Genomic DNA, 18,580 nt, shown 5'->3' with positions numbered 1-18,580 from the left:
GGTACACACTCATTGGTGTATCAATTATTTTAAGAACCACTGAATGGCCTTCTTTCATAGGAAGGAAAGGTGGATCAAAGGATAAAATATGGTGGCGGATGAGAGCACTGTAACAGGAACACTTACAGATGTATGGGATAGAGTTCCACCTCTGTACATAGATAGTTGCTGTCATTGTCCTTTGGATTTTCTGAATTACCTTTTTTTTTAAAAAATTGGTTTCATTCTTCTTGTTTCTCGTTTTGTAACTATATTCAAGCCCACATGTAGAGGAAAAACAGGGCAAGGATGCTCAGGCAAATTTGGATTACGATCATCATCAGAAGTAAGCTATGAATCATAATTGGCAAAACTATTCATATTTTCCTTAGACTGGAAGTCTTTGAGACTAGGGAAAAATACCTTAGTGTAGCTAAAAGTCCTGTGGGAATAAAGCCACAAGAATCTGAAAGAAATTAGACAATGTATACTCAGTTACCTAATTATCACAAAATTAAATAATTAAATGAACTTATGCTCAGTGGTGATGGCTAAAATTAGTTAAGAATTAATTTAACAAAAAACTGCCCTTGGAATGGAAAGACAATAGACTTGAAGTAACCTTGAATAAAAATAAATGAATGGGTTGCCAATGACTGAGAGAATGTGTAACAGGAGATGGTAAAATGTTATTATTGAAGCAGAAGTCATCACCCACTAGGTCATCATTTTAGTAAATATGTGCTTGTCATTTTAGTGTCAATAATACACACCTGCTATGCTTTTTGTCTTTGCAAACTGATACACGTAGTATTTATTAAATATTTACTGTATCCAAGGCCCTATAAGAAGATAACACATCTTAAGTCTATTGATTTGGTGCCCTGAAAAATCTGGCATATTTTGCTTAAAGCCCTTAAGTTAATACCAAGTTGTGTGTTATAAACCTAATATATACATATATATATATATATATATATATATATATATATATATATATATATATATAAGCTTTAATGGATAATTTGAAATTTATATTTAAATGTGCTAAAGTACCAGTCATTGCCTTCTTTCCTTCCTCCCCTCTCTTTATATGTATGTTATTTTATTTTTTTGGTGCTGGGGATTGAACACAGGGCCTTGTGTGTATGAGGCAAGCACTATAACAACTGAGCTACATCCCCAGCTCCTTATATATATTTTAAGGTTGAGTCTTTGTGTGTGTTCTCTCTCTCTCTTTTTTTTTTTTTTTTTTTTTTTTCATTCTTGGTACCAGGGATTGAATCCTAGGTGCTTACTCACTGAACCACATCCCCAACCCTTTTTTATTTCAAGACAGGGTCTCACTATATTGCTGAGGCTGACCTTGAACTTGCCAGCTTCCTGCTTCAGCCTCCCTGGTACCTGAAATTTCAGGCCTGTGTTTCTGTGCCCAGCTTGTTGGAGTCTTGCCTGGCCTTAAATTCCTGGGCTCAAGTGATCCTCTTATCTCAACTTCCCAAGTAGTTGACTCAAAATCCTTGGCAGTCTATTGCAATTCCATAGGTTGAACTATATCTCACTGTCTTTTCTATAACCTTTTAACCTAGTAAACTGGATGATTTCCCCAAAAAACACATTTCCAATTTTATAGTAGAAGTTGATGGAAAAATAGATTTACTTTGCAGAAAACTGCTTTATGCATATGGGCTAGAACATTTGTGTAAATCAAGTGAAGGATACAGGCATTATCTCGTTTGTATGAATTTAGCAAATTTTTGTTTCCTTTTAAAAATCTGAGGGGAAGATGTGTGAATTTAGAACACGTCTGTACTTGAGTAGCATGATTCTAGGTATTCATATATGCAACAACAACAACAACAAAAAAAAAGGTCAAAGCACATCAAATAATGGCTACATATACTTTTATTTATTTATTTATTTATTTTGCATTACAAAAAGATCAAAAGAGTGCCAAATCAACAGCATCAATGCACTGACTGTGCATTTACTAATTTAAAGTATATGTCTCGATTTCTTAGAAGCTCCTGATGAGTTCCCCATTCCTTTATTTTTCCATTGTGTAGAACCACTATCAAATCTGCATTCTGTATAGTAGAGAGTCTGTGAGCAACCACTAGACATGTCCTCCCTCTCCGGGCTTTATCAAGGGCGTGCTGAACCACCTGGAAGAGAGAGTGACCTGTGATCACCAGTTTGAGCTAGAAGTTAATGAGCTTGCCTAAGTCAAATCAATTAAGGCAACCCCTAACAATGTTCTTTGTTTTATTTGCTTATCCCAAAAGGAACTATTCTGCTTTGTGCAATTTTCACCATACTCAATAGCAATCTAGAACAAAGAATTATAGATAGGTACAGTTAGTAAGACTTTCAGTTGACAAAGTATGTGTGATGATGAATGAAAATGAAATGGCTATGTATGTGAGTCAATGGTTCTAAACTCAAAGCCAGGAGCAGTATTTCTATACCTCAGCAGAGCTACCTCTCACATTTAGCTCATTTTCTCTCAGCTGATTGAGATTCTAATACTGTGTAGGAGAAATGGGAGTGGAGGGTGAAAACCAATACCTGGAACATGATAAAATGTTCCAATGTTGGATATCTCATTGAATCCTTGCAATGACCTGTAAGGTACACATATTTTCATTTTTCAGATAAGTGAACTGTGGTTTGAAGATTCTAGGTCACTTGACCAGGTCACAGTGATTGTAACTGATGAATCCAGGATTACAACCATATATGTTTGATTCCAAAAGTTGTTTCTTCTTTCATAACACATTCTTTGGGAATCAAAAATGATAATTATGTATAAATAGCCAGCATGTGTGATATAAAAGCCTGGGCTCTTAGATACCCTCTATTAAAATATAGGGAAGTCACTTAACTCTTCTCAACTTTAAAGTGCTATCTGGGAAATGGACCTTCTAACAAAAGAAGTGAATTCATAAAGTTGTTGAGAGAACTGAGATAACTGCACATAATAAACACTTGATAGATATTAACAATTATTCATCTAATCAATGTTCATTTACTAAGTAAGTGCCTATTATTCAGGGGACAAGGACATAGCAAAATTAGCTATCTGGAGGAGTTTGCTGTGTAGGTGTATTGTCATATTGCCTTTGTTTCCTTGTTTTCTCCTCCAACCAAGCTAATTGTCTGGAGAAAGTAAAATAACAGGTCTGATACTATAGTGCAGAATATTCATTTCATGTGATTATTAATATGTTTGGCATCACTGGAGTAGTAACAAAATAAAAAAGAATTTTTTCTTGGACTCTCTTCTTGATTGGAGAAATATTTCAAAAAATTGGGCCCATTTTTATAATGAGAACAATTCTAGTGAGAAAACCTTTCCAGAACATGAAATGCCATCTGTCCCAGTTCTCTCCCACATCCCTACCACCTACTGAGCTTTTTGCAAAGGACAAAGTCTTAGTTAGAATTACAATCAGGCCTTTCTTTCTTTCTTTCTTTTTTTTTTAACTGTCCCTGGTGTCTTCTGTGATACCAATGTTCATATTTGGTGTTAATGTTTGAGATGAAGGAAGAGGAAGTTACCTTTTCACTCTCATTATCAAGGGCTGAAGTGGCCTCATCCAACAATAAAATTTTTGGTTTTCGGAGAAGAGCCCTTGCAATGGCTAGTCTTTGTTTCTGGCCTCCAGAAAGCTGTAGTCCTTTCAGTCCAACTTGTGTGTTGTATTTCTGTTACACGCAGTTAAGAAAGGAAGGATTGGTTATTTAAATCAGCATGGCCTCTGTGGGCAAGAATGGTCTAAATATTTCAAATTTTACTGCTCTTAAAAATTTGTGTCCCAACAAGTGCTGAGATTTATTCTTGGGTTTTGTTGCAAATAAATACTAAATGATTAGTAAACACTATCATCTCATTTACATATCTAATCTGATCCTTAATAGCAGAACTTTGCCATTATGTTTCTACATAGGAATTTTTCAAATTAAAGCATAAAAAAATTATTGGCAAAAATAAGTTCCCAGCACACACAAACTGCTTTTTAATAAGTTATATTAACTACTACTTTCAGGTCAAAATGATTCAAAGTATTTATTTATTTATTTTGGTAAATGGAGATATAATCCAGGGGCACTTAGCCACTGAGACACACCCCCAGCCTTCTGGGTTTTTTTTATTTTGAGATAGGGTCTTGCTAAGTTGCTTAGGGCCTTGCTAAGTTGCTTAGGCTGGTCTTGAACTTGCAATGCTCCTGTCTCAGCCTCCTGAGCCACTGTGATTACATGTGTGTGCCACTGTGCCTGGATGATTCAAAGTATTTAAAAACAATAAGGAAATCACAGGTTCCTTCACATCGGCTCTTGCATTACTTCTGTGGGCCCTTCCCTCCAATGCCAGGATGCAGTTCTCAGGGAGATATAACTCTTCCTGGAAATCTGTTACACATCTTGAAACAGTATCTACCTTTCAGGCCACCAGGTGTTAGGGTCTATAAACAAGTCAAGATGGCACCTGGCATTTTGCCAGAGGGAGTGGTTTGTGAAGTAACTCCAGCGAGCCATTAAGTGTGGAGATTCCTTATTGGTTGACTGCTGTATCTAGTTTATGTTAATTAAGATAAGCTGTGTGGAATGTATATATACCCCTCCTGTCCTACAATAAACGGCTCCCACTCCTGCTGTATCAATCTATACAAGTTCCTCGTCACCCCCACCCCCCCCCCCCCCCCCCCCCCCCCCCCCCCCCCCCGGTTATTTTGCTGCAGCCGGGCTGCGGCAACCAGGTGCTCAGGATGACATTGGGCACTTCACAGCCTTTGCATAGTTCCCCTACGTACTACTACCCATTTTCTCTGGTTTTTCTTTCCATGGAAGGGCCAGGGAAATTTCATTCCTATCCTGAAACCATTGTGGTCCCCTAAATCATGGTTGGTCATTCAGTTGGGGTCAGCAGGTTCTTGCTCTCTAGATTGTCCCATTGACTTTCCTTCCCTAAAGACTTCACACTATTTTCTAGTAGCTCCTGACAGTTGCCTAAGAAATATTTACCACTGGTACCCAGACAAGAACGTGTGAATGGAGGCGCTCGAATGAGCAATGAGAAAGCAAATCCAAGTGTGTAACCTTCCAAAGGTGAATCCTGGAGCAGTGTCTCCAAGAAGATGCAGCGTGATTCACTTGTGTTTTGCGTGAGTCACCTTTCCCCCCACATCCGCCGGTCTGCAGGTGTTGTGTGGAGAAGGGAACTGGTGATAGAACCTTATAACAAGTATGTCTACTTCACCTCGAAATTTACTTTTCAATTTGAAGCGTACAGCTTCTTGCTTTATAGCAACTAAAGACCAAAGCCCAGTAAAAGTTCTTTTCTGAATTGAATGTTCTACAGAGGATAGCTTTTAGCTGTCTCCTCTGTGATTTCTCCAGGACTGTCAGCAGGCAGTTAAGAGCTTTAGAAATTTGGAACTGGGGTAAGAAGATGGGTGTCTGCATGCCTGTCAGAAAGGCTATTGTAAGGAAATCCTGAGCAGCATTCAGACTTTCTGTTTTAATGCCAGTCCCTGCCTTCCCCTGGACTTTTGGATGAGCAGAGAGAAGTCTCAACAGCCAGTTCTTCTTTTATTTGTTTGTTTGTTTGTTTTGTGGTGCTGGGGATTGAACCCATAGCCTTGTGCATGCAAGAAAACACTCTACCAACCTAGCTATATTCCCAGCCCTCAACAGCCAGTTCTTTTTTCTTCAAAATATGGTCATGTCATTTTCCTCTCTAAAAATTTCTAGTAGCTTCCTCTTTCCAAGAACATGAATTCCAAGGTTTTTAGCTTGGCACATAGGATCTTCACATTTAGTCCTTGCACATGTGTTGGTCCCTTCTCACTTCTTGACTCTTCTCCTTATGTTCTGGGATTTAAAAATTTCTCCCTAACATCTTAAATACTTTTACACAGGTACATTTTCTGTGTGTTTATGTTTTCTGCTAAGAATGGCTTTGCCCCTCTCTGCCTGGTGAACTCCTACTCAATCTTAAAGACTCAGTCCACAGCAAACTCCTTCATGTGGTTTCCTCCTTTGTACTCTCACCATTATATTGTATTTGATCCCAGCAGGCTGCCCCAGCTAGTATCTATTTCCTTGTTCACTTTTCATAGTCTTGAGCCAAGTCCTGGCAATTTCACTTTTACAATCCTTTAAATCCATGAACTTTTTTTTTTTTTAATTTTATATAACTAATTTAGACTTTCAAAATCTATCTCTGGAAATAGCTCCTAACTGATCTCTCAAACTTCCTGTCTCTTTGTCATTCACATCATCATTTATATTGCTGCTAGAAAAGTAATTCCAGTGTCCAGTTCCAAACATCTCCCTGTTCAAAAATCTACTTAGTGATTCTCAAGGTTAAAATTTCCTTGCTTGCTATTTGAGTGCCCAGCTGTACCTTAACATGCCCATCAAATATTACACTTCTGTATATTCTACTCCCTAGTTTGACCACTTATTATTCTGTGAATACTTTAGTATTTTCTGTATCCTTGTTTTTGCTCGGACTATGCCTATTGCCTCATTATAGAGAAGGCCCTGCTATATCTTTGACTACAGAAATTCTATTCAGGTCACCTTTAAAATCTCTAAAGATCCCTTCTGAACCTCCAGCCAGAGGTGACCCTTCTGCCCTCTGAGCCCAGACATTAGTTTGCTTGCAGTCTTCATGCATCAAGATCATCTGTCTATGTGTTGATCTGGGTTCATCTCAACCATGCAGGACTATATTTTATTGGTCTTGGTTATTTCTCTGAATGAAACATGGTTTCATTATGGTTTGCAAAGAACAAGGCTCAGTAGCTATGTGTTGAGTGAATAAAGGCATAAGTGTTGGGAAGGGGTAATGAAGGCTGGAAATGCACATTTTGAGTGAACAGGGCATGGCAGAGCAATCAATGAGCCTGAGGTAAAAGTAAAAGTAAAATAAATCCTCACAAAGCAGAAGTGTGGTAACCACTTCAGTTTGCTAAATAACTGTTGGAGAGGATTAAGATTAATAATATCTCCCCCCCCCCTCCCCCCCAGTGCTTGGATTGAACCAGGGCCAGCATGTTAGGAAGCATTCTATCACTAGACTACATCCCAGCCCAAGATCGATGTGCCTTTATGTGCCATGTGTGAAGACTTTCTTCTTCCATCAACCTTTTGAAACTGTGGCCTTATATTTGGCAAGGATGCTAAGCTCCATTTACTTGGTTTAGGAAATTAATTGTATCTGAAAGAAGTGCAACAAATCACAAATTCACTTTTTTTTTTTGCACTGGGGTTTGAACTCAGGGACACTCGACCACTGAGCCACATCCCCAGCCCTATTTTGTATTTTATTTAGAGAGAGGGTCTCACTGAGTTGCTTAGCACCTTGCCATTGCTGAGGCTGGCTTTGAACTCGAGATGCTCCTGTCTCAGCCTCCCGACCTGCTGGGGTTATGGTTGTGCACTACCACACCCAGCACAAAGTTCACTTTTATTTTTCTTCCCCAAATACCTAGGTCAGAGCTGTAACATGTTGGTATATGCTATACCTGACAAGCTTCCAGCTGTGTTGGTCGTTCTGGAGAGCCCTTCTGATTCAAGTAGCAACCCTGGGCACCTGGGTTCCCACCTCTGAAACCTTAGAACCACTATCAATGTCATTTCTCTACGTCCCTCCAGTACATCACAAAGAATCCAGGCCCCAATGCTGACTTTCTGTTCAACTTCAGGGAACTTACTTGAACTTCTTTATCTGTAGAGTGGTTACATCATCCTTCCTGTATCATGGTGAAAATTTAGCTTGGTTCTTTGTTTATAGAAGTGCGATGTAGGGATAGGGATGTAGCTCAGTTGGTAGAGTGCTTGCCTTGCATGCACAAGGCCCTGGATTCAATCCCCAACACCACACACACAAAAAGTGCTGGGTAAATGAATGGTTGCTTTCCTTTTTTCCTTCTCTGCAGCCATCTCAACATAAGAGGGCAGCCTTGTCCTATGCAGAACCCTAGCCTACATTTAATAACATATAGTTTTTCTAAATCCTCTGATTTAAATTTTTAAATGATTTTATTTTGGCATCAGATTTTCTCGCAGTTCTACATGCTTTGGGAGAAAAAAAATGATAAAAAGGTAAACTAGAGTGAGAAATAAGCTATTCTTTTGAAGGAAAGAACATCTTAGTTTTCAAAGTCTATTGTAAAAAGTTAGCACAATAAATCTTTACAGAGTGTAGCTTTAGGTAAATCTGAGAAATAGGGCCATGAAAAGAATGAAAGATAAAGAATTTAAGAATAAAAGCCAAATGGTGCAAATATAAAATGTATAGCACTTTTACTGTTCATAAATTGAACTCTCTGGGTTCTGGTGGATAACAATCTGACTGTCAATTAACCATGCAAAGTGCCTTGGTTAAAAAGGGATTTGCCACTGAAAGACATCATGGGATTACACCATCAATGAAAAATATGTGAATCATTCCAAAATGTTTAGTACTGCGGAACTGTTCCACAGTTCAGAGGTCGCATCATCAGTGGCCTGTTTCTGGCTGTCGGCAAACTTAGGGTGGAGAGGAGGGGCTGAGGGAAGGGCTAGCAGCAGGAAAGTCAGGCTATGAGCCCATCAGCCTCTGCCAAACAGCAGGGGTCTAGATTCATAGTTTGATCAGCTGGTTGTTCAACTCTTATTTTCTTTTAAGTTGTGTTAGATAAACACTTTATTAGAAATGGCATTATAAGCACTTATTTCTACTTAGAAGTAGGTATTTCTATTTTTATTTTATTTGTGTGTGTAGATATAAAGGCTCAGATCTCATAAGCATTTGAAGTTATGATGACCTGTCTCTGTGCACTTTTGGTGCCTGTTGTACCAAAGCCTTCTCTACAGTCAACCAAAAGTTTTTCTTTTCTGAGACTTTGTGGCAGCTGTAGAGTCAATGCAGAGTTCAAGGGGATCAAGGTGACAAAGATGGCAGGCAAGGATCTTATACTGTAGTGTGTGTGGGGGGCACTAAACAAGTAAAAACGCACTCCAGGTAATGTGATAAGTGCTTTGAAGACAATGTGATAGGGGACAGGAGCAGAGGGGACTATTTTAAGTAGGGTATCCAGGGAAGGATCTGCAAAGCTGATTCTTGAAAGTTAAGGAGCTTCTGTGCAAAAGGTCAGAAGAAAGTAGGTCTAGGCTGAAAAAACAGCAAATGCAAATGTCCTGAGGCAGGGGACCAGTTGGTGTGTTCATGAGACAGAGAAGAGACCAGCATGGCTGCAGCAGATTGAGCAGATGCTAAGGCTGGAGATGAGAGGCAGCTGGGCCAGACTACAGAGGCCTCATCAGCCACACAAGGCGCATGGGCTTCATTATAAATGCCAAGGGATGTCGCAGGGTAACTGTAAGCCGGGTTGGGACATGATATATTTGATGCTTTTAAAGCATCCCTCTGGACAGGCATGGTGGCACACACCTGAAATCTCAGCAGCTCCGGAGGGAGGCTGAGGCAGGAGGGTTGCGATTTCAAAGCCATCCCCAGCAACTTAGGCCCTGAGCAACTTGGCAAAACCCTGTCTCAAAAAAAAAAAAAAAAAAAAAAAAAGCTGGGGTCGTGGCTCAGTGGTAGAGTGCTCGCAAGCACGTCTGAGGCCCTGGGTTCAATCCTCAGCATCACATAAAAATAAATAAACAAAATATTGGGCTGGGGATGTGGCTCAAGCGGTGGTGCGCTCGCCTGGCATGCGTGCGGCCCGGGTTCGGTCCTCAGCACTACATACAGGCAAAGATGTTGTGTCCCCCGAGAACTAAAAAATAAATATTAAAAAATTCTCTCTCTCTTAAAACAACAACAACAACAAAAAAACAAAAACAAAACACAAATAGAACAAATCAAAGAAAACCTGGCTGGAGATGTAGCTCAGTGGTTAAGCACCCCTGGGTTCAATCCCTGGTATTCCACCCCCCAAAAATCCCTCTGATTGCTGTAAAGAAGAAAAGTTATAAAGGAAAGGAACAAGATTGGAAGACAGAGTATAAAGGTCCTGCTATGGTCCAGAGGAGGGTGACGGCAGTGTGGACAAGGCAGGGTGTAGGTGGATAGAAGGGGAAGAATCAAATGTGAAAGGTAATTCTGTGACTACAAATATATTTTGGCCTTGGGAAAAATAGTCATATGAAAATCTCAAGCTTTGCTTTTTTGTGTGTTTTTAATCTAACTTTTATGTTAGATGCTGGCAATAAATAAGTTGTATAATTCAAGGAATACATAAAGCAACCACTAAAGCCTTATAACTATTTAGGCCTCCTTGGCAGTTTGGTAATTCAAAATTTGAGCTATTTTCTTACCTCAGGGAGACCTTCAATGAAAGAATGGATATTTGCTGCATTTGCAACTTCTTTTATCTCATCTAATGATACAATGCGGCTGTTATCACCATAGGCGATGTTCTCAGCGATGCTACAGTTGAAGAGCACAGGCTCTTGAGACACGATAGCTATTTGGGAACGGAGCCACTGTACATTCAACTCTTTTGCATCTACACCATCAAATAGCTGCCAAAAGCAGAATGGAGAATGGCATGTTAAGCTCTGACAACAGTATCATGTTACGTTTCACTGTATCCAGACATATACAAATCATAACAACAAAGGTAGGAATTCAAGCTATTTCAAAGCATAAGGTTACCTTGGAAGGCTCATAAATCATATGCTGTATAAGAAGCAAACCTATAACTCACTGAAATGACAACTCCAAACTTTCCTGACATTTCTAGAATTGGCCATATATTGCAGAGATATGCGGGGTCTGGATTAACCCCGGTGCTCTGTCCTGAAGTCAGATGGAAAATGACTTATGTCCTCAACAGGACCCCTTTGACGCCCAGTGAGAGAGTGGGTGTAGACTGATTCAGCAATCCTCATGTAAAGACGTGCCATTCTGCACATAGCCATGTGTGTTCACGTGGATATATACTGTCTTCAAAACATGACTATTATGTGATGGGGATTCTTCAGGGAAATCATGTAAGTTGAAGCTCGTGCCCTCCTACAGCTCATATTCTAGCAGAGAGGCAGAACCAACCAACCAACCAACCACACATGAACAAATTACTTAATACACTCAGAAAAAGAAAGTGCCAGGAAGACAGGGTAACAGACAGGACTGAGGCTGTAAAGAGGGTGTGGACAGGGGAAATGAAGGGAAGCAGGAAAGGATGAAGAATTGGGACATGATGACGAGAAGTAGCCAGCAAGGAAGTTAGAGCGAGAACATTCTAGAAGAAAGGCTCACAGGTGTGTTTAAAGAACATATTGACATACAGTCCACCATGAGGGATATAAAGGAGCTGGGAGAGGGAGGTAGAGGCTAGATCATAAAAACTTTGACTACTATGCTAGACTCTGGTTTATTTTCACTGCAGTGGGAGACCATTAGAGGGTTTCAGGGAGTGAGTATGCTATACTATGTCCAAATAGGTCACTGATACCTGGTTTGAGGGAGTCCTTTTTGGACAACTACATTTTGCAAATATATATTGGGAATTTGGGAATCTGTGATGGTAAAAAGACTACACTGCAGGAGAGTAAGGAGTTACATGACCATCTGTGGCCTTTAGGAACGAACCGTGTTTTGTAGGAGGGAGAGGAAGGATAGGAAGCTCTGTGTGTGTGTGTGTGTGTGTGAGAGAGAGAGAGAGAGAGAGAGAGAGAGAGAGAGAGAGAGAGAGAGAGAGAGAGAGAGAGAGAGAGAGAGAGGGAGGGAGGAAGAAGTAGTGGTTGTGGCAGAGAGGTCATGGAAATCTAGAATATAACATACATAAGGTATAGTAAGATAAGTGCAAGGTAAGAAAAGTAACCCTTGTGTTCATAGGAAGAAGAGGTTCCATCTTTTTGAGATCAGGGCCCACATATAAAAAAATGCCCACAATATAAAAATGCAGATTCAAATGAGCCTTAATCTTGCCTAAGTTTTTGAGAGCTGGGAGGTGGGGATGGCCAGCAAGAACAGCAAAGCCTGACCAAGGAGGTCAAGGAAACTTTTATCTCTGTTTTAAACCAGAGCAGAATAAAGAGGTTTGATGTGGACATGAGACTTGTTCTCCACACCCATATTCTAAAAGAATTCCATGACTTTTAAGACCAAAATTCTGTTGCCAGAATGGTTTGAAGAATCTTTAGGTCATTGTATTTAACTTCAAAGTCCTAACCATCATTTCTGTTATTGATTTGCTTTGTTTTCTTAGTTAAGTCTTGTTGGGCTAGAGATTATTATTATTTTTTAACTTCTGCATTGTTTGCCATACCCAAACCAGTAAAGATGCTTAAGCCCAAGTGAATGTTAAAGAATAGTAGTGGTAAGCCCCAGATTAGGCGTATAAGCGCAGTCTTACCACTTGTCCTTTCACAGGGTCATAAAATCGCTGCAGAAGTTGAATAGAAGTACTTTTCCCACAGCCGCTGCTCCCAACGAATGCTACTGTCTTCCCTTTCTCAATGCTGAGGGATAAGCCGCGAAGGATGAAAACATCTGGGCGACATGGATAGAAGAAGGAGACTTCTTGAAACTCTAAGTTCCCCTCACATGTGTCCTACAAAAGGAATTTTGGAAGGGTGACTTAGAAAGGTTCTAACACGTGGTAGCGCATTGGCTAAGCATTTCCTGAAAAGTGTGCATTTAAATTTTAAACATCGCATTCATCTCTGTGGAGCTCCTAAACAAATGCTGGTTTCTTTCTTGTGTGTGTGTGTGTGTGTGTGTGTGGTGTTATATATGTTTCTTTTTCTTGCAGTGCAAGAGTTTGAACTTGAGACCACATGCATACTAAGCAAGCACTCTACCGCTGAGCTACATCCCTAGCCCTTGTTTATATTTTTATGTCCATATTTCTTGTTCTCTTCACCACTGGAATTCACTGAACTTCTAAAAAGCACTAGCTTCCTTCAGTTTGGCTACTCCAACAACAATCCATTCTGCAGATTAGCTGTTTGGTCAGATGCTCTGAATAAATACATCTTTCTTTAAATTTGGTGTGTGCTTTATAGAACTTGACTGCTAATCCAAAGAGTTGGGTCTTCATAAACTATAAATATTATTTTGTAAATTGGGCTAGGTTTTACAATATGTAGATTGTATTTACATATATATAATACATACAATATTTTGAATTTCTCTTCATTTTCTTTTTTTTTAAAATAATTTTATTTTATTTATTTGTATTTATGTGGTGCTGAGGATCGAATCCAGTGCCTCACACATGTAAGGCAAACACTCTACCAACTGAGCTACAACCTCAGCCCTCTCTTTATTTTCAGTTGATCAATAGTCAGAGACAATTGCCTAAAAGTTTAGTTATCTATGTTTCAATCTCTTTAGTGATTGATAATTTGTATGTAAGCCAATATTAAGTATAATAAGGATGTCTTAAAATAATCTCTGTACCTATCAGTAAACTGATCATTAACTTTCCCTTTATATTTTTGGTGTATGAGATTTGGGGTTCTTTTGAACTTCATGCTTCCCCCAGTTGCTTTTTGTGGGTGGGTTGCTGAAGATTGAACCTAGGGCTTTACACATGCAAAGCAAGAGCTCAACCACTAAGCTACATCCCCAGCATACCCCCTCCCTGATTATACTTTAAACACTATAAACTTTTGCTGTTAGTGTAAACATAAACTAAGAAGGTGTATGTGGATATGGTGTATTGGGGTGGTAGTGATAGTTGGACTTTCACATGGATTCTTACAATCAGCTTTAACAGTAAGGTTTAGCAAATTCTGAGTCCAGCATGTGGTACCAGACAGGGGAACCATCAAAATATACATTATATTATCTGGTTATCAATATAATGAAAAGTTAACGTGATCAGGAGTTCTAGCAGGAGATGAAAATATCTGGAATGACATATGCCAAAATGTAAGTGCAGAGTAATATAGTTTAATTTTAGCTTATTCACTGTTTTCCATTTTGCCTCTACAACATACAAATATTATCTACAAAAAAATAAAAAATAAATTCAGAAAAATAGAGTGCAATTACTTCTCTGTATGCTCTGATGCCTTTGGGAAAGGCATCCAGAGACTTTCTATAATCTCCTAGGCTTTAATACTCTAAAGAATGTATTCTGGGGTTGTGGTTGTAGCTCAGCGGTAGAGCGCTTGCCTAGCAAGTGTGAGGCCTTGAGTTGGATCCTCAGCACCACATAAAAATAAATAAATAAAAGTATTGTGTCCAATTACAACTAAAAAATAAATATTAAAAAAAAGAATGTATTCTTACTATTTTAAATTGTATTTGTTATGTTAAATTTCAATCATATACAAAAGTAGAGAGAAGAATATAATGGTCTTCCAGGTGACTATCACTCACCTTCAGCACTTATCAATATTTTCTAGTTTTGTTTGACCAGATTTTAATTTTGAAAAGCAGAGGAAATGATATTTAGTATTTACATGTTGAAAAAAAAGATTAAATAAGATAATAAGTTAATTTTACAGTCTTTAGAAGAAAAATGTATACATTCTATGCCAAGCATATAGTTCCATAATAAAATATATTTGTGAGATACTCAATTCCTCTATTGTAATTTTAGAAAGAAACAAGAGTATTAGTACTATCACACATATACATCCTACGATTGAAAAAAAAAAAAAGCTTCCTGGGTACTTTACTTTCCAAAACACAAGCATGAAATGAAATTTTATTTTAACTGTGTTGTATCTTTGAACTTTCTATTTTTTAGAATTTCAAGATCCTTTTATTTCTGTTAGTAACAATGGGCATTCCTTATGATAATTATGTAACTTAAGTGATACTGTATTGTTTAAAAGTGTCATGCAAACACATGTACTATTAAAATTCTAGAGAGAGATAGGTTTAAATGAAAAATTTCTTTTAAACATATACCTATAATGGCTATTCCTTGGCAATTCCTATCTATGAATTTAAAATGTCTGGAAAGGTCTTAAGGAATATATATTTGTCATAAAAGATTATTATTGGTGGGTTTATTTTAGAATTATTTAAGTTTCTATTAACTTCCTTCTAATATTCACAGACATTTAGAGTTTTTGGCTAAATTTGTGTGTAGTGGTTCCTTTTATTTTCTTTTGATGGTGGTAATCAGAGATAGAATTTAGGAGGACTACCACTTAGCTACATTCCCAGCCCTTTAACAATTTTTTAAAAAATTGAGGCAGGGTTTTACTAAGTTGTGTAGACCCTCATTAAGTTGCTCAGGCAGGCTTTGAATTTGCAATCCTCCTGACTTGGCCTCCTGAGTAGCTGGGATTATAGGTGTGCACCACTGCACCTGGCTAGTTCCTTTTTTGTCCACATATGTTTGTAGGTATACCTCCCATGGAACCTGAAACAATAGGACATTATTTACTTTGCACATATTGTTAGAGGGAAAAAAATGAATTAAGTCTAATGCAAATCTTCATCCAAGACTAACACTGTTGCTGTCTAAATAAGAACATTCTCATGGCATCAGGCAAATAAACTAAAACCACCTATTTTTAACACAAGAATATATTTTAGTAGTAGATAAAAAAATCTAAGACAAGACTCCTTTCCTCCTTTGTAATGATAAAGTTATTTTACACAAACTTTTAATTCCTTAAGTTACTGTTAACTACCTTTTGCAAAGTTAACAAATGCCTTCATTAAATAAGTAGACACTTAAAATCATAGTGGTGCTTACTGGCTTTTTCCCTTTTTGGCTGTGGCTGTCTATGATTGGTTTCTTTTCCAACAAGGAAAACAGATGTGCAGCCCCAGATTTGGCCTTGGAATATTCAGGTGCCAAAACAAGTGTCTCTCCCATGGCGATAGCTCCGTAGGCAATTGCAGTGAAAACTCTGCCAAAAGATAAAGCATTTGAATCTTAGGTCCATCTTAAGACAACAGAACTCCAAAAACAAAGGGAAAGCAGGCACAGGACTCCACTACTATGACTACATAGTACCATGAATGCCAAAGGACCAACAGGTATCTTTTTTTCTGCCATGTGCTCGGTATGCCAAAATAACCTTTGCAGCTTGGGTAATTTTAAAATGTCTCTTCTGGTTAGAGACACAGATCAAAGATCCCAACCCATGATTGGAAAACTTCTTAGCTACCCTAATGTAAGGCTTGCTTGCTTGGAGATTTGACAGAGAATTCAACTGACAAAAGGAAGAATAAGTCTCCAGTTGTGAGATCAGAATTGACACAGTAGATATGATGTAGGTTTTTTCTTTTTTTGCATATCATGTAGTGAGAACTGATCACTGAAGCTAAATGACTATCTGCCTGATGTGTTGCAGTATTTAAAGAACAAATCATGGGGGTTGTACTTTCTTAGGTCTCCCAATCAAAATCTGACTTATATTTTATCAAAGATTGGAGGTTTGCTATAGATGATGATCTCAATTTCAAAGTTTGCTCATTATAAAATGGTAAGCAGGAAAGTCATATTTGGAAGCATACAGAATATTCAGTTATGCCATATAATGTGACTACGGTTAAATATTTTCCTCTTATTTTCTATTTCATTTTAGATATGAAAATACACATCTGAAATGAAAAACAATGCATTCTAGTAACCACTAATGCCGCAGTCCGGCTGCAGCAAAATAACCAGGGGGTGACGAGCAACTTGTGTACATTGATACAGCAGGAGTGGGAGCCCTTTATTGTAGGACAGGAGGGGTATTTATACATTCCACACAGTTTATCTTAATTAACATAAAATAGATACAGCTGTCAATTACACTTAATGGCTCGATGGCGTTAATTCACAAACCACTCCCTCTGGCAAAATGCCAGGCGCCATCCAGACTTGTTTACAGACTAACTTTTGCCAGGCGCCATCCTGACTTGTTTACAGACTCTAACACACTAAAAGAATAATTCAGCTAAAGCTGGACAAGACTCACTGGCAATATTTCAACATTAGACAATAAAAGGACATTGCTGAACCCAGTTGCTTGTTTGCTGTGCTGGATTCCAGCAAGGTAAACATGCTGGGCTACTAGTGAATTTCTCCCTCAGTGTATATACCTTAGTGAATTTTTTCTCCCTTTTGAATTTCTCACTCAGTACCTACCAAAGGTTGGGTGTTGTAATCTCTTGGTAACCTGGACCTTAGATCCTGAATCTTGTTGGCTTTACAAAGATCAAACACAGCATAAAACATAAAAGCAACCAGTTTACTAGGATGTCTGAAGCTAAAATTATTATAGTCAATAATGCTATGATGGTAAGGCATTTTAGTGCTAATATTTATAGAAATTGTTTAGATCTCAAAATGTCATTCAAAATGCTTGATACCCAGTTGTAAACATCAAAGTTAAGTAACTCAAGAGTTTTTAAAAAATTTTTTAGTTGTAGATGGACACAGTATCTCCATATTTATTTATTCATTCATTCATTCATTCATTCATTCATTCATCTAAATACATAATTGCGAGGGTGGGGGCTTTAATCTAGCCCTTGTGCCTGTGGAAGGTAAATGACCCAAAGGAAAGGGAAGAGGTTTCAGTAGAGAAGGGACAGCACCTGCAAAAGCCCTGCCATTGCCTTTATCGTGTACATGCTAAGGGAGGTCTAGAGGGGTGGGTGCTGATGTTATGGGAGCCATGAGGAGCCTAGAGGGGGAGGGTGAACTGTGTGGTGATGGACTGACTACCTGGGGGTTGAGTCAGGGATACTAATCTTTACTCTTTTCCCCCAGATGGACTCCCTATAAAGGCAGGCCAAGAGCCATGCAGCTAGAAACCTGGTTTGCTACAGAACCTGTCCTAACCTAGACAGACCCAATTAGAGTGAGCTACACTGAAATTCTTTCCCACTCAACAAATGTTTATCATACAGCAACTGATGCCAAACTCCATAACAGAGTTTAACAAAGTCTTCCAATCTGGCTTAAACTCCTGGAGCATCTGAGTTGAGAGCCACCCCACCCCCAGAGAAATGCACAGGCCAGCTCTCCATGCCCCTGTGGGCCTGCAGGCATTCTGCCCATTGTGGATAAAAACAAGGAAAAATTCACTAGGATGACAAATATTTTAAAGTTACTAATAATACATATAATATTAATCTATAATTTCTTATGTGTCCCCTTCACACCTATGAATAAGTTTATAAGAAACATTCCACAGTTCAGAAATGATTTGCACACTGAACTAACTCTTGAAGTAAATAAGTCAAACAGGAATTAAACTTGAAATTTAACTTTTGAAACTTTCATAAGCTAATTTTATCATGGAAGAAGAAATATTACCTAGAATTTATACTTATCTGGTACTGAATCACAGCCTTTGGGTTGGCACAGGGTTGAGAGAAGGAAGAGGTCTGGATGAGAGCAGCCCAGCATCTTCAGATGCTCCACCTGTCTTCCCTGGTGATAAGGGTTCTCTAACTTGAGCATGGTCACTCATCCTCACTATGTTGATCCTTTCAAACCTGTCTGAGCAATGGGTGAAATCCTGTCACCTATCTTTACTGTTAAGATAAAACTGGAATTTTATAAAAATCCTTGGGATAGGAACAACATAAAAAAAAAGTATAGAAATGAAAAATCCTAATTTTAACATAATTGACCCAGGAATAAGCTGCATAGTTATGAGTTCCAATAGATTTGTATTC

General features: G+C 38.5%; 1 protein-coding gene across 1 annotated transcript in view; it reads right to left on the bottom strand.

The window, feature by feature from the left end:
• Positions 1 to 1,946: 1,946 nt before the first annotated feature.
• The window catches only part of Abcb5 (ATP binding cassette subfamily B member 5), a 130,285-nt gene continuing 113,651 nt past the window's right edge, over positions 1,947 to 18,580 (bottom strand). Inside the window, 5 exon segments of the mRNA XM_058585314.1 lie at positions 1,947 to 2,144; positions 3,541 to 3,687; positions 10,297 to 10,503; positions 12,342 to 12,539; positions 15,654 to 15,810. Coding sequence (XP_058441297.1) covers positions 1,947 to 2,144; positions 3,541 to 3,687; positions 10,297 to 10,503; positions 12,342 to 12,539; positions 15,654 to 15,810 — 907 coding nt within the window.

The sequence above is a fragment of the Marmota monax genome, unplaced genomic scaffold (genome assembly GCF_021218885.2).
Source record: "Marmota monax isolate L192 unplaced genomic scaffold, Marmota_monax_Labrador192_F-V1.1 WCK01_AAM20220418_F8-fsc00057, whole genome shotgun sequence".
Lineage (NCBI taxonomy): Eukaryota > Metazoa > Chordata > Mammalia > Rodentia > Sciuridae > Marmota > Marmota monax.
Note: the sequence above shows the minus strand (reverse complement) of the source record. Positions and strands in the feature narration are given on the sequence as shown.